Here is a 17,222-nt window from a genome sequence, read left to right on the forward strand (position 1 = left end):
TATTCATCTTGCTATCTAGTTTAGCCTTAACCTTGACATTTTTGAAACTTCTCAACGTTGTGTGGTCACCACGCTTGCAAATCATCAAGGCTATAGTGTGCCCTCCAATCTCACTTTGACTCTTTGATTTCTTTCCTAACATTTGCTAAATTTCTTTTAAATTAGGAAGTTGGTGTCATCCTTCATTGATTGTCACCCACACATTTTGCACCTTATCTACATGATCATTTCATATGTATACCCTTCTTAACTAGCAACAATATTATCAATGGTGGAATATTCCTCACAAATCTACCTCTTAAAGCACATACAAAAATTTTGTTTTGTTTTACTAAATGAGAACGGATGCCCCCAATCTATCTATTGATGATATGCTTCACCTAAAATGTGGTAGCACAAAACCAAGGTTCATGCAATTCTTCCAAATATTTAATATTCACATCATTCAAAGTCGAGGGCTCTCTCATTGTCCACCCACCTTGTCTATTGTTCTAGATCTCAACATCATGGGGAATCATGAAGTAAAAAAATACAATTTTGAGAAAATGTGGTTGTCTTTCAATTTAAATGGTCCACTTCACAGATTATCACTTTCTTATAAGAAAAATTAAGAGACTTATGAACAAACCATTCATAAATCTATTCATTGGTGGGATTCTATTTCATGATCATTGGATGTGAAATACAGAGGTTTTATTTGATAAATTTAATTTTCAGACTAATTCAACATCAAAAATGGAGTGCTATCTATATCACTCAATAATTTCCAATATGTAACCATCAAAACAACAACTCTCACTTAAAACAATGAACCTACGGTTTCAAGACATAAGATAGATGAAATAAATATAAAGAATCCAAAACCATCACACAGCATGGCACAAAGCATATCGACAAAAATACAAATAAAAACTTATACATCCAACCTAGCACAGAAAACAAAGAAAAATCTACATAAATTAATTCTTATATTAACCTTCAAATATACAACACATGATACACATTACATCATAGTATAATTATGATGCAAAATTGTATAATTCAACAAATAGTCCAAATATACTAGTGTTAATTAAAATCAAGATATAAAATAATATCTCACATAATTCTACCAAAAATCTCTAGTATTTTCTATTTAATAGTGACAAATTTTATCACTGATTTGCACACAAGGGCCGAAGCCTAGCTTGGTGCAAACCTTTTCTCTAACACAACTCATTCCAAGACCTTGCTGTGAATACTTTTGTTGACACAACAAAACCAGAATAAGATAAAGCAACTGTAAATTAGAAAGCTGATCGCACACCCTTGAGATAGCTTTATCAAAATAACATAAGCGATAACACTCCTGCTTAATTTTGTCCAAACATATCTGCATTAAAATGGTAAAGATGATTCTCTGTGCATTTGTATCAGGCCTGCATTATTAAGAATCATTCTTCAGAAAATACAAATTATCGTTGCAATTTAGAACACATCTTTATGTTTAAATTCAAAATATAAGGAGGTCAAACTATATCTTCTAATGAATAAAGATTTGGGTTTTATAAATATTAAGATTAAGGCTCACAATCCACAGTTTGTGAGGTTTACTTCAGATTTTCAGATTAGCTTAAGGCTGTAATCAATTTTTGTGATTAACTTTTGGTTCTGGGAAAATGATACGTCAGTGAGTGGTAAAAAAATATCAGCGCTTGGAAAGAAAATTTATAATATTAGAGATCTCTAGCTTTAAAATTTGGAAATTCCAATTTAGAATCCATTTTTAATGGTTTTCCAAATGTTACGGAGGAACATCACCCTCACTTCTGTCCAAGTTTAATCTGCAGGCAATTTTCCGAGAGACAACTTTGTATTCTCTACCTCCCTTAAAAAGTCATTTTATACCTGGAGGGTGTTTAAACTTATTCGTTCAAACAAATAATCCCGTTCATAAATCTTAACCAGTTAGTTGAAGTATCAACTTTCAATTATAATCTAAAACGGAAATTGTTCTTATTTCATTTCTATTATATAATTAATAGTCAATTGGATTTAGTTTGATGGTTAAAAGGAGAATGGTCAATTGGGTTTAGTTTGATGGTCAAAAAGAGAATGGTCAATTAAGTTTAGTTATGATGGTTAAAAAGAGTAGTTATCTTTTCCATCCAGATTCAAACTTAACCTGCAATATGTCTGCATCTCATATGTTGATCGAGGTTGGTAAAGTATCAAGAATCTCACTCAAATATTTGAGGATGCAACAAGAAGTTTCCAAACATTTTAGCTTAGAGATTTAGTTCAACCAATTGTCACCTATGTTACCAGACATTCCATTAGTTCTGCAAGATGTTTCCAAACATTTTAAACCAAGGGGTTTGGTTCAACTAGTTATCACCTATGTTGTTGGGCATTTGCCGAGTTCTAACCTAGTTATGACCTATGTTGCTGGGCATTTGCCAAGTTCTAACCTAGTTATCACCTATGTTGCTGGCAGCGCCTAACCAGCCATATATCGCGTATTCAATGCACCCGGAGATGCACGGGACATAGCCGGCTAACACGCAAATTGCCTTTTTTTATTTAGTGACGAGTTTTCAAATTCGTGTGTTAACGGATTATCTCGCGTGCATCTCCGGGTGCATTGAATACGCGATATATGGCTGGTTAGGCGCTGCCCTATGTTGCTGGGCATTTGACTAGTTCTAACCTAATAAGTTGAAGTTCCTGGTTCAAATCCCCTTAGATTATGCATACGAATCTATATCGACAATTTTACTTGTAATACCACACATGAATATGAGATAGCATCCTTAACTGTACCCACAAGGTTTTCCTTGAAAACAAAACATATGACGTGTATTGAAAGGTAAAGTCTCAAGTTTCATCTTAATATGTTTTGAGTCAATCAATTAGGTACAGTCTCAAGTTTCATCCGAGTCATCAATAGAGTGAAACTGAAATCGTCCTTGAGTGTCCCCCACACGGTTTTCCTTGAAAAAGAAAAATATAACATGCGTATTGAAAAGTAAAGTCCCAAGTTCATCTTAGTATGTTTCGAATCATCAATTGAGTGAGACCACAACAAGGTAGCTGTTAAAACCAAACCAACTACAATTATAATAATGTGCCTAAATTTGCCACTTCTGTTATAATTTGTTATAATAGCACTAAGTCATGCTACTTTGATCTGGTGAATCGGCGGAGAGTGATGCCTAGTTAAATATTAGCCAAGGCTTAATGGAGTCTTTAGGCTCTTATTTTTAGCGTTGTTTCATCCAGTAGTTACAGATTGGAAGCTAAGTTTGGATGCTTCAGCTTTATGGGTTTCTTCCTACTTTAAGAAGGTCCTGAAAAGGATAACCTTTGCAAATCGGAAAGGATAGAAGATATGGATATAGGATTACTTGCAAATAGTACTTTATGATTATGCTATTTTTCAAAAACTATGCTGCACCAATCATCGAATGCGAAGGCTGATCAGAATTTCAGTTCCAAGGGAAATTCTATGACCAGCCCATCCACTGTCCACACGCTAGCAAATTGTGACTCATATCACTGGTATTAAAAGATATTCATGTCAGTAAAGCACTTTTATGCAATCCACGAGCCAAACCTGTCTTTTTACTGTTTCGACTTTATAACAAGAATAAAATGTGTGTTACAGTAACACACGGTATAGAGAAGAGATACAGTAGCCTGCAACTCATATTTTCTGCAAAAAGAAAATATTGTAGCTCAAATGACAGTGGCAAAAGTACGTAAAAGGTCAGTTCCGGAGACAAATTCCTCTCTCACTGTATGATTTACTTTAAATTTACAACAAAAGTGAGAACTCCAAACGAAGTACATGGCATGCTCCCAAGTGTAATTACAACATTTATAATCAGATGCAAAGTCTTGGTGCGACAATCTCTCTTGTTTATCCCGAAATCAAATATTTAACACTAAAGAAGCATGATGCTTTCTAGATCTGCATCTGAATTTCCAGCGTCATTGAATGGTTAGGAGGGAAATAAGTGATCTGAGGGCATTTTAAACTAGTATACACTCCTCAATATCCTGATTCTAAGATTCCCTGTCAGTGATGGGGCTAGTAACTGCTTGATAAATTTGCAAAGAAACTGCCATTCTAAGTAAATTTAACCAAGGGGAGAATAGTATATCTGATTCCATACCAATGTTATTTTAAAGGAAGAATGACCTCACTTAAAGTCTCAAGCTTAGCAGATAACTTTAAGAAAACACAAATTGATGCACATCCACATGTACCTGCACAATCGCAATTCTAGGCCAACTAAATTTGTTGAGATTTCAGAAATTAAAGCACTTATTCTTCTTGAACTTAATTATAAGACAGACATAATCAAGTGTATAAGAATGCCGATTCAAGGAAAGGCAGCCATACATAAATCTATGACACAAGAACCTCTGCACAATTGAACGTCTAGGCAAAATTGTTTAAATCTCAAAAATGAAAGCTTCCATTCTTCTTAAATTCAATTATAAGACAGGTCACGGAAGTAATAAAGTGTATGACAACTGTTGATCCAAGACAAGAAGTGGCAGTCATGGATAATCTACAACACAAGAACCTACATTCATGTCTAGAAAGAAGAGGATAAATTATGGAAAGACTCTGTGAGTATCAATGATAGATCTGATGTACAGAATCAATATTAGAGCACATGAATCTAATAGTGTTACTCATTCTTTTTTACCCTCCTCCGTGAACCACACCACAAGATAGGGCAAGAGGTAAAGAATTAGTCCTAAAACTCCTAGGAATATATGTTACATTGCTGGATCTGCAAAGACATCACTGAGTACATCATCCTCGCCATCTGCAAACAGTTCTGCATCTTTCTCCTCCTCATTCACAAAATCTCTCCTTTCAAGCCTAGCATGTGAAGCAATAAATATCATCTTCTGAGCTTTATCCATTGCAGCCCTTGAATGCCCATGAGTGTAGACCCATCTCATGAATGACCAGTTACATTTTAGACCACAAGAAGTTGCATGGAGAAATATCAGCCGGATAGCAACCTTTCCAAGTACTTTAAACTCACGTAAGCATGTTTCCCACACAAGTCTGCTACTTTGAGGATTGGCAATTTTCATTTTACCAGTGACAGGATCAGGTTGTTTTACCTGAACTGCTTGTGCATACAAGGGATCTAGGCCCTCAGCACGCCATTTCATGAGCTCCATCAGTGCAATATGGGCCTCGTCTCTAAATACCAATCTGGTAATAATCTTGTCAACATCCTTCTCCTGCTCGGCTGTCAAACATTTGAAAGGGGGCAAATACTTCCCACTGCTATCCCTGACAAGATAGAGAGGGTCTAGAATAAAAGCAGCTGCCCATGCTGGGTGGTAATTCTTGGCAAATCTCTTTTCAATTATCTCTTTCACAGGTCCCTCATCGATGTTATACTTGGCACACCAATCCTTAACCTTTGTCTTCAATTCATCCCAGAGTGGCAGGCACTGTCCTACCAAAGGTCTATCAGCTTCAATGTCTTGTACCATCATCCTGATCAGCTTGACCAATGACAGCACTGCATCGAGGTCATTCCAGAACCTTATATCCTGTATCATATCTGCAAGTTCCCTACCAACAGGATCATCTGCATAAAAGACCTTGAAGGACTCATCCAACACTGTAAGTTGCAATACCCGCGCTGAATTAACAACATCTTCCATCATAGCATAATTGTAGGGGAAATTGTTATTAGCAAAAGGAGGATCAGGAGGGAGTCTAAACAATTTTATATGATCCATTTCTTGCATCTGATACTTCTGAAAGTATGTACTAGCTGGATGTTTGCTATTAAAGAAAGTAGCCAACTTAAAGCAATCAGAAGCAGCTGATCTAAATAAAGAAGAGTGCTTATGAAAATCTTTAAGTAAGCTACTAAAACCTTGAACTTGACATGTTAAATTCACCATCCAACAATTCTTACGTTCCAATTCTCGGAGTGCCTTTGTCTTATGCTTATCTGTATCTGCAACAATGCCTACGCAACGCTCTACTGTTGCACCACAGATCCCTGTGATAGTTTCCCAAATAGTTTCTTCAACATACTTGGCAGGAACAACCCCATTCGTAAAGAGGGCCTTTCGGAAAAGACTAGTTCCATTAGGGAGATTTAGAGTCAAATTTACTAGATTATCACCATATGCCAAATTCTTCTTCTTCCAACCATCTGATGCAAGCTGGAAAAACATGGCATCCCTAAGCTTTGCATCAGACTCGTTTCTTACTTCCTCATATTTGGCATCCAGCTTTTCTGCAGCGACATACTTTCTACTGATAGGTGGGAGACCAACATGATTGAGAAAAGCTTTGAATTTTGGATGTTCTACACAAGAAAAAGAAACTGTGCCACAAGATTCATAGAGCCATTCAGCAAGCAAATTGAGTGCTGTCTCAACCTGAGATTTGCTAAGGATTTGCCCTGGACCTCCTTTTCCTCCTGGGCTCTTTAGTTTCTTCACACTGTCTTCTAACATAGCAAGTGCACCCAGATCCTCCTTTCCCCCAGAAAGCACTAGAGGTGTTGGGCTACTAAAACGAACAGCTTCAGAACTGGGGCGAGGTGTGCCAATCATGGCTAGAGGCATAGCTGCTTGTGGCAAGGTAAGAGCACTTCTTTTCCTGTTCTGGGAAGTGCTAGCAGGTGTAATTGCTTTTGGAGGCACAGAAGAAATAGGATTAGAAACTGCTCCATTGAAATTGGGGCAAGTGCCTCTTTTGAGATGCTCTGATGCTGTCCTAGAAGGATTTGAAGCAGAAAACAAGGCACTGCAAAGCCCACAACGCAATTTCACAGCCTTGGCAACTCCAGTATCTTGATTTTGAAACAGAATAGGTTCAAGGTGTATCCAGTACCATGCTCCTTTACCTTTAATTGCCCTAGTGCGCACTGTCACCAATCCCTCGTACCGCTTCTGCAGTGTCTTTGCAGACAATTCATCTTCCTGTGGATGGCTTGGAGCTGCCATCGATGGCTCACTTTATTTCCTCTTGCATATGATCTTGCCCGTATGCTTCCGCACCTCCCAGAGCTCCAAACTGCACCCATCCTTGTGTATTTACATTTAAGGAAAAAAAATCTCAAAGCATATAAAAACATAAATCTACATACTAATGTTATCAAAGCCTGCCAACTTTGACCTACTACCACTAATCTCAGTAGTATGAATAAAGTTATAAACCTTAAGTAACAAGAGCAACTCAGAGATAGAGTTCAATACTATTCCAATAGGAATTCTGTCCAGGACAAAAATCGCAAGGAAATCTCCTCCGGGTAGAGCACTATAACCTTGATATAAAAGCCCAGCCAGGAACAAGAATCACAATGAAATAAATGATGTGATAAGCAAAATTCCAAGTTGACATACAACAAGTAACAAAATGCAATCCACTGCCAAAATTATATGAAGAGAGAAAAACTAATTACAAGACATAAAAGTAAAACATCATCTTGATGGAAAAATACAGACACCAATAACATTCCAATGGGAATCCATGCCATATCCAAATAAAAAGAAAAGAAATAAGGGCCTGATAAAAAAGGCATACAACATGTAAGCAGCAGCACAACAAACATTAAATGGAAAATATACTCAAAGAAAACATACACAAACAGAAACATATAACATTACTGTGAGAATACAATCTGTAATAAAAATCTTAAAAATTCAGGAGAGAGTAGTTTGCCAGGGAAACAATCTTTCACATTGCCAAGTTATAACTTGTAACGTCACTTCAAGAATACGCTGTTACTTAAATTGCAGAGAATAAAAACGAGAAGCTTATCTTCAAATGAGAACACTATAACGAAAACACGTGAACACAAGCAACACTAAAAATGACAAAGGGCACAAATAATACTGAAGCTATCATCCTGGAAGAAGAGTCTCTATACATTCTCTAGGTAAACAGTCTATAATAAATGTTCCTCATTCTAAAGATGGAGTCCTATACCCTTTATACAAAAAAAGTTTATAATTAAAAGGAAATGAAGTGAAAAATAACACCCTAAAAACAAAGACAGATTACATTACTGTCCAAACATGGCCTATAACCATGGTTACAGAAACTATAAAGAAAAATATGACATTGAAGACAAATTTTGTGAACATAGATGCTTGGAACAGGGACCTAAATATTACTGCAGCAAAATCAACTAGTAAAAATTGTACTTGAGTCAAACAAAAAAGGGGAAAATAAAAGGAAAGCATAGAAGCTTAAAACACTGCTCAAAGAAAACAACAAACGCACGAGAAACATAGACATGCGATATTATATACAAGCCCTGTCTATGGAAAAAAGGTAAGAAGCAATGTGAAGAATACATGGGCAAAATAGAAATGTCTAACATCTCCATATGACCGCAATCCATGACTAAACTTATAAAGGGAGGAATAAGGCAGGAAATGATCAAACTAGAAACCTATACCACTACTCCTGAGAATTGTACAAATGAAAAATGTATGTAGAGACCCATAGGCTCTGTGATTTCCTAGAAATAAGTAGCCTGTAAGAGAAATAAGCAACCTATCAGGGAAACTGTAAGTAAATTACATAGAAAGTGAGGTGTTCTGCGTAGAGAACAAACACAAGTAGATGAACAGAAATTACAGCAGAAGAAAACAGACCTACTTATCACACATATTACAAGAAGAAAAGTCATATGAAAGATTAAGACACTTAGAGCAGAGATTTGAGAAATGAAGTCATATGGAAGAACAAGACACTAAGAAGAGAGGCCCAGAGAATAAGAAATAAAGGGAAAAGACATAGTCTACAAGCAGACTTCTCAACTAAAAGTCATAAGGACCCAAATAATGTGAAACACAACGATGATGAAAAGACCTAGTTGCATTCAATCCAAATTTTCAAATTTTACAGTCTGTCTTCTCAATACACCCCTGCATATCATTAAATCTCTTGCCAGCCTGGTGAAAAAGATCACGATTCTCCACTTCGACAACATGGGCACTGTTCGAGACCTATCATTGAATACAGCATGAAGAATTTTTGAAACTTATACTTGAATACACCAAGAAGACTGTTTGAGACCTCTATGATATATCGAGAACTCTAACACCAAACAACAAGAAAACATATAACAGACTGAGAATAGAGACATAGACTGTCAATTCAGATATGGTCCCGGCACTAAAAGTATGGCAACGATAGAAAGCTCAACATGCTAAAAGAAAGACTTCGAATATGAAATTACATGAACAGAGACTGTAACCCACGCTTGCATGAGAGTAAGGATTGTTCACATGATCCTAAAAACAATGCAGGAAAATCTTATTCCAATCATGCGGAGATGCAGGATTACTGACCATGACCAAAATTGCAAATATATCCAAATACCAAAGTTTGTATATATTTCATAGCTTCATGAGAAAAGCGGAAAATTTCTTCCATAATTTGCATCCAACCATCTGGGAAACTGGCACCATATTACTGAAGTTAAACTAAGTGGGCATTAATTATAAACAGAGAATAGCGGAGGAAGAACTCACATCCATCCTTTACACCCTGCATTGCAGGAAGTCAGTCAGCTGGTGACCAATCCCTGGTGCTCGACAGCATGCCCCCCTTCCAACACTTTCTCATTTGCCCACATATCATGAAACGTATATACACTCTCAATGAATCACACTCTCTCTTCCCATAAGCATTTGCAGAGGCCGAATTATATCAGATTGCAGAGACCGAGTTATATCAGATTGAATTGGGCGTAATGGTTAAAGAAAAAGCCAAACCCCCATCAAATCAAATCAAAGTGCTGCGTCTGCCCAACATTCTAAATCGCTCTCGCCCCCCGATAGGGGCTAAATATAGTGGGTACCGGGGACCAGAGCCAACCCAATTGGAAATAGCATGTGGGCAGTTGCCCAGATCATAGAGGGCACCAAATCCTTGGCGTATGATCGCCGACAGGATTGGAGATGACAAAAAGTGTGTTTTAAATGGCAAACTTTCAAAGGAAAAAATTAAAAAAGGACATGGAAGGCTGTGGAAAGTTTATCAATGGCAGTTGAGAAGAAATTAAGCGCATATATATTAGAAAAGAAGACGAGAGAAATCGCGAGGGGAAGCAGCAATAGCCGCTTGTGACTACTCTTATCACTATCGAACACCTGGGCAGTGCTGGATCTTTAGCTCCCGCACGGTCACATGACGAACGAAACTGGGGAGCCGAGGTGAGTAGTTTACAACCATAAGCTGAGGAAAAGTTGGGCGAGGCCTTTTTTGTTTATTGACTATTCCAATAGCGGCCCATTGTGGAGAGTGGGGCCCAGTGGCTGCCTATTTACTTCTCATGCCGATGACCATGACTTGATCCTGCACCTTGAACAACTAAGTTTGGTGGGTAATTAGAAGTTTGATAACCCTAGGAGAGGTGGTTTAATTTAATTTGACTTAGTAAATAAATTTATTTATTAAGAAAACTTTGTGGGTAAAAATTATACAAGGGAAATTTTTGGTCTATGCATTTAAAATTTACTAGTGTAATTCATTATAAAAAGAAAAAAAACTTATTTGTGTAATTTATTATCAAAATAAAAAATGGTTGTGGGTAAATTATTAAATAAATAAATTTATTTATTTTAAGTTTTTGTTTAAATTTTATAACAAAAAATTTGTTATAAGTTATAATTATATTTAACTAATAAAAATTTTAATTATAGAAATTTGTTTTCAAAATTAATTAAAATATTTTATTTTTAATAATTAAAATTTTAAAATAATTTAAGTTTGTTCCTGAATTATTAACTTTTATAAAAAATAAATCATTTTAACTTAAAATGTGTAATTAATTATTTATTTTATGTTAAAAATATTTTTTTATTTAAAGTATAAATTGCTTAGATTTTGAAGTGTTTGAATCTATTTATAATCTTAAAACTGATCAAATAAAAACAAAAATATTTTATTAATAAGAAATTAATGGAGGATTATTGATAAAGTACATTTTGTTACATAATTATCGCGGTTATAGGGAGATATCCATTTAGAACTTTGAAATTGTTTTGACTTTTAGAGGATTCACATCTCGCATTGGGCACATAGTCCAACCATAATGGGTAATGTTAAATAATAATAACTTTATATTGGTTGAATGTCATGATCACATTGAAAAATAGAGTTAATGAAGTAGTGAATCAATGATAAAAGGGTAATATTAAAATGGAAGTTAAAAAATTTAATAGTTTTTTTTTTAAATGAAAATATTGTTAAGTTTTATTAGTATAACGACAGAATGGGTTTGGTTAGTAATGTGATTCACGATCAAATTTTACGGGGTGGTTGTGCCTTGTGTTAGGGGAGGAGATATACTTAAAAATCTAGTCAAGCTAAGGATTGGTGTAGCCTTGTGTTAGGGGAGGAGATATACTTAAAAATCTAGTTAGCTAAGGATTGGTGTAGTCCGATCCCCGTGATTTTGATAGCTTAAATGCCCCTGAGTCGTGGCTCCTCAAGTCTAGAAGATCATAGATAACTTGACAAACAAAAAAATGAATAGAAACATTGAATATAAATTATTTTTTTTAAATAAATTATTTTTTTTAAATAGATTATTTTTTAAATAATTAAAATAAAATTTTATTTGAAAATAAGTTTATTTATTAACTTATTTATATTAAAATATTAAATTCAATTTTAAATTTTAGTTCATTTTAATTTTTTATTATAATGATTTTGTTAAATAAAAAAAAAATTATAATAAAAAATTTATGGTTAATAGATTTCGTTATAAATAAATAAAACAAAATAAAAATTATTTGAACCTATGTTATTTTTTTATATTTTATAAGTTTATATTTAAAAAAATATAATAATAGTAGGGTTTAGAGTGTGATTTAATATGATTGTTTATAATTTATTAAGAGTTTATTATTTTGATACGGGAAAGAGGTTCATAAATCAAGGTCTAAAAACATTTGGCATATCTGAAATCTATCTTTTTACCAACAAATTATTTAAACGATTATTTTTTATACATAATTATAAGTATAGTTAAAAAAATTAAAATTAATAAAATTAATTTATTAATTAATAATTTTAAATATTATATATAAAATAAATAAACTAATAATTTTAAATATCAGGACCTATTTTAAATATTATAAACTATCTGTTACTTCAAATAGAACCTATAAATTCTAGTGCTTAACTTTATAAAACCATGAATAATAATAGAACCTATAAATTCCAGTGCTTAACTTTATAAAACCATGAATAATAACCACATGGAAAAATTCAAAATCCAAAACTACTACAAATTATTTATTGGATGTTTTGGTGTAATGGTATTGTTAACTTACACTGTGCTTGGTTTTTAAACTTAAGACCATGGTTTTCAATAATAATAATGAAAAAGGTAATATGTGAGTAAAAGAAAAAGTATATGAAAGAATCCCAGGTGAGGCCAGGGAAAGGTATACCTCTTTACAGAGACCACATTATGAGTTATTTTAATGGCACAGGGTTATCACATGTTAGACAATATGGGGGATCTTGAAGAGGACTAAAGGGGAAGGGCATGTACATAAAGTTGAAATAAAGGACTTACTTCTCTCGAAAATACAAAAAGGTTTTCATAGTTGGGACAATGGGTATACTTTATGGAGAAAAAGGAAAAATCCAAATGCTATATGTAATGATATTTATTAGTTTAGAAAATAATGTTTAGTATAATTATTATTATAAATTGGTAAATTTTTATATTAATCATTTAAAAAAATAAAATAGAAAAATTACATTAATAATAATTTGAAGTACTTAACCATTAACCATTGAAGTTAAACACTATGTGATGTGGAGTCAACCTTTGACAATTTGAATTTCTAGAATAGAATAGATTGAACCCAGTAAGAAAGTGTAAATTTATTAAAATATTATTAGTTGGAGGCAAGGAAGTCCAATCCTTGTGACCATTATCCTCATATTTTAAACCCACCTGCACACACATGACCCTACATGTTATCTTTCTTTTATGATTGGTTGTAAATTGAATTTGTGTTTTTTCCACTTTGAGCATAATTTTCCCCTAATGTGTCAACATTTGATTTGGTCAATGAGCAGTGTGAAAATTGTAGCATGACCATGATCACATCTAACAACCTTCTAATGATGAAGAAATTAGCAGTAGAGACCACCACAATCTATGGGATGTAAGTGGTATATATCATTCCAAAGGTAATTTAAAGAAGAGGAATCCTGTTAATAATGAATAAAGCAACAATACATGACCTGTCTTCCCTGCTATTGTATGTATGTCTTCTCAATGAGGTGGGTAGCAGTAGGAATATGGTAAGGTAAGGACAATATGATGAGAGTGGGGTCTAAATGTTATATTTGCATGTAAAAGGGTGAGGGGTGAAGTCATTGGAATGAGGGGGGAGGGGGTATTGGGTGGTGTAAGCGAGCCAGCGAGGAGAGCGTTAATTTAGGAGGCAATACGAATGAGGTGAGGTGGGGGGTGGGGCTTGAAAGACAGTAGTAAGTGGGGAGACAAATGTAATGTGGAAATTTGAAAAAAAAAGTAGTGGGTGATGGAATACGTAGGGTAAAGTGAAGGAGATAAGGACAGAAGTGGACAAGCACATTGGAGGTCATAAGTGCTTTTGTCCACATGGGAGGGAAAGGGGAATTCTTTAGCTCACACAAACCGAAGTTAAGGGGGTAAGGTGGAAGGAGAACATGGGTAAATTATTTGAAATTAGGACCATGGGGTCATTGTACGACAAATCACACCACATTTAATAATTCCATTTAACTGACCAGTAGACATCATGGTTACAATAAGTGGAAGAGACGAGAGGAACGGGACACGACTTTCTCGTATCGGTAGGGTATTGCTCTGACTTGGATGGGAACGTGAATGGGAAATACATCTTTTCTTCCTGCCTCCAGATATTTGTATATATATATATATATATACAATGTGTATATACGTTACAAATATATGTGGATATTTAAATTAGAGAATCGCTTTACTTGCTTATTAGGTTTCTTACGCTACTTTTTCTTCTTTTTAATAAACATTTTATCTTTGTAAAATATATATATATAAAGATAAAATATATATATATATATATATTTTTGTTATCATTTCCATTCAAAGAAATCATATCCCCGGGGTCTTTATCTAAACATGTGAATTTGTATTTATACTCTTTATCATAATAAATGAATACCCCTGTCATGATTTTATTTATAATTGATTTTCCCAATTGACTTTGTAATTTTTTATATATTTTTTTTCATGTGAGCATTTTTTCCATGGAAAATTTCAAGGGTTTCATAAGATTATGTAAATAATATTATAAGTAAGGGGTGGTAAGTATTGTGGGGGTATTTTTTGTTTTAAAGGATAAGTGGAATTAATTTTTGTTAATTTTTATTTAGAGATTAGGAAGGGTTTTTAATAATTAGGTTAAAGCTTATAGTTTTTTTCAAAAGTTTTCACTGGTTAAGGTTTAAGGTTTTTCATCCAATATAATGGTTGGTGATTCAAAACTTGTTATAGATCATTGTAGAGAGAGGCACTCTCGAATTCAATATGGAAGAGATGTAATGTCTTGTCTTGTCCTACTAAGCATTTGACTTGGAAATCAAATTAAATAAAAAACGAAATTAATAGTTAAAATAAAATTGAAGTAAATTAGTGTCCACAGGGCGTAGAATAGACGGTGATGGGGTGTATTGTTAAGTCACTTTGTGATGTGAAGGTCACCAGTTCGAAACTCCATGGGCAAAAATCTAGTCATGTTAAGGGTTGGTGTGGCCCAGGCAGGGTGCGATCCCAAGTGATTTTGTCAACATAGATGCCCTTGGGTCGTGGTTTCTCAAACCAAAGGTTAAGCCCGTAATCATTTATGGAGGACATGGACACCTTAACAAACAAACAAAAAATTGAAGTAAATTAATCAATTTATTTCTGTATTTTTTTTGGCTTCAAATTGTGACAACCCATGGTTTTTCCCATGGTATTCTTCTCTAATTTAGCCTACTTAAAGGCATAAAATTCATGTTGTAATACCTTGTCTTGTTTTATTAAACATTTTGACTCAGTCAAATTATATAAAATTAACATTAAATTAAATTAAAAAATGAAATTAATAATTAAAACCAACCTAGATCCATCTTAACTCTGGATCCGCCAAGCGTCGAGAGGGATCAAAACCCTTAAGGTGCAAACCTTTTTTAAAGTGAAAAGAGATTTGATTCCTCTTAGCACTTGGTAGATCCAGAGTTAAGATGGATCTAGGCTAGTATTCAGAAAGGTGCTTCCCCAAGAGATCTACATCTTATCTCCTCCTTCCATCGTATCATGTCTCCTGTGGATTAGTTTTCAAAGGTTAGTTTCCTTCACATCTTCTAACAAAACAACATAATATTAGATTAGATGGTAAACAAGGCTATATCTATGGTGTTGGGATCGTTATTAATAAATGAGCATCTCTTATATTTCTCCATTCCATGAATTTTAGGGCTCAGCACATAAAACGTGATTTTGTTGCATCCTCAAGGATAAAAATGAGACTTTCCAACTTGGTTAAACATAGGCCGGTGGATGGGTCAGTGGATGCCTCGTTCTCGTTATCCTTGGCATCAACATGTTGGCAAGGTGGACATCCTCTGGGGTGACCATATTACATGATATGGAGAATTGTGATGAGACAACAATATAATCTATGAATTAAATTTGGATATGTAAGTAAGAGTAGGCTTAGGAGAGTTGAAATGAATGTTCACATGCTCACATGGAGATCCTTTGTCCTCGTGTAGCATAAGAGGGGATCGACATTCAACTGGCACACATTTTCCTTAATGAGCTTGCAAGGCGATGAGAATTGGAAATCAATTTTGTCATTCAACTATCATGAAAGGTGGTGCATTCAGGAGCTAACTATAAAGCTTGGGAATTTCAAGTGGCTTAGTTCATTGTGGCCTTCATGGGATCATTCTGGTTTCTTGATTATCAATATTGTCATAATTATTTGTATTATGTGTCCTCTTATTTCTCTTAGTTCCTTAGTGACCCATTTTATATTAAGGATTCATTCTGTTAGGTGGAATTTAGTTGGGTATGTTAATTTTTGTTTTTCGGATGGTTGTTCTTTTGGGGCCTAGTTTCGGATAAGATTTGGGATATTCTTATGAGAATTTAATTGTTCTGCTTAGGTGTGGGAATTCTGGGGCACTTTCTTGTGTTGGATTTTGTGTGAGTGGGATTCTCCCTAGAAGTCTCTACTCTCAACCCCTATCTGTTTGTTGGATTAGTGGGTTTTCTTCCCCAATGTGATTTTTTCTTCTCAGGGTTCTCTTATGTTCATTCATCATCTAGTTATTGGGTTATTTGTTCTTTTGGTCTTGCCTCTTTAATAATATTAGTTTCCTATATGAGCTTGAGCATTGTTTATTACATCCTCTGGGGAATTTTTTTATTTACTGGCTAGTTTGTTTTTGCCTTGTCCCTAGTTCTTCCCTATTGTGGATCTATCGAGGTTGTATTGTCATTAACTCTCATAATTGAAAAATTATATCACATCATGCGCGGGGGCAAAATAACCATCCTACCTAGATGGAGGAGTTATGTAGTTTTTAGAAGGATACTTACCACTTGCAAATTCAACACAATCAAACAACATCATCTTTGACAATGTTAATGGAGTTGTTTGTGGAACACAAAGGCCAAATGCACAACATGGAAGACAATTTAGCTTCTCTATATCAACAATTGGTGGGCATCCAAGCCTCAATGATCCAAATGCAGTTCAATAACTCCTCCTATGAGGTTTCTCTTAGTCTTGTTTGATCTAACTTGTCTTATTTAAATGTAATGACACCTCCTATGGAGGATTCAATCAAGGTTTGGGAGGATATCTCCCCTTCTACAGTTTAGTCTGTATGGTCTTCATGTGCATCAACATTTTGGCTTCATTTTGGAGAATATATGTAACTAATCTATTATTCTCTTTTAGTTATGTTCTAGGAAAGAGTACGATTTTATCAGTATGTGGGCAGTCAAAGCATGAGCTTCCATTTTTGTAACTTTTGCTATATGGTCATGCCCAAAACATGAATTTATAATACAAATATTTTTTAGTGATGGTTAAAAATAATAATAAAAATAATATCATAAGTAAATGCAATTCATATGCAACATTTTTTGTTAACTTAAAGGAATGCCATTGTAATT

The 17,222-nt window shown here is 34.4% G+C and overlaps 1 protein-coding gene across 1 annotated transcript; it reads right to left on the reverse strand.

Annotated features, from left to right (window-relative positions):
• Window positions 1-4,436: 4,436 nt before the first annotated feature.
• Window positions 4,437-10,062, reverse strand: LOC149220626 (uncharacterized). Its single transcript, XM_089384843.1, has 2 exons — window positions 9,529-10,062; window positions 4,437-7,057 (listed from the first exon to the last, which is right to left on the reverse strand). Exon 2 carries the CDS (start codon window positions 6,985-6,987, stop codon window positions 4,774-4,776), a length of 2,214 nt encoding a protein of 737 aa, XP_089240969.1. The 5' UTR covers window positions 6,988-7,057; window positions 9,529-10,062; the 3' UTR covers window positions 4,437-4,773.
• Window positions 10,063-17,222: the final 7,160 nt, after the last annotated feature.

Source organism: Pinus tabuliformis, chromosome Q (assembly GCF_031772625.1).
Source record: "Pinus tabuliformis cultivar Carrire ecotype Pingquan chromosome Q, CPIR1, whole genome shotgun sequence".
Taxonomy (NCBI): Eukaryota; Viridiplantae; Streptophyta; class Pinopsida; order Pinales; family Pinaceae; genus Pinus; species Pinus tabuliformis.

Coding starts and splice junctions, on each gene's coding strand:
- LOC149220626 (XM_089384843.1), bottom strand. CDS start 6,987: ATGGCAGCTCCAAGCCATCCACAGGAAGATGAATTGTCTGCAAAGACA.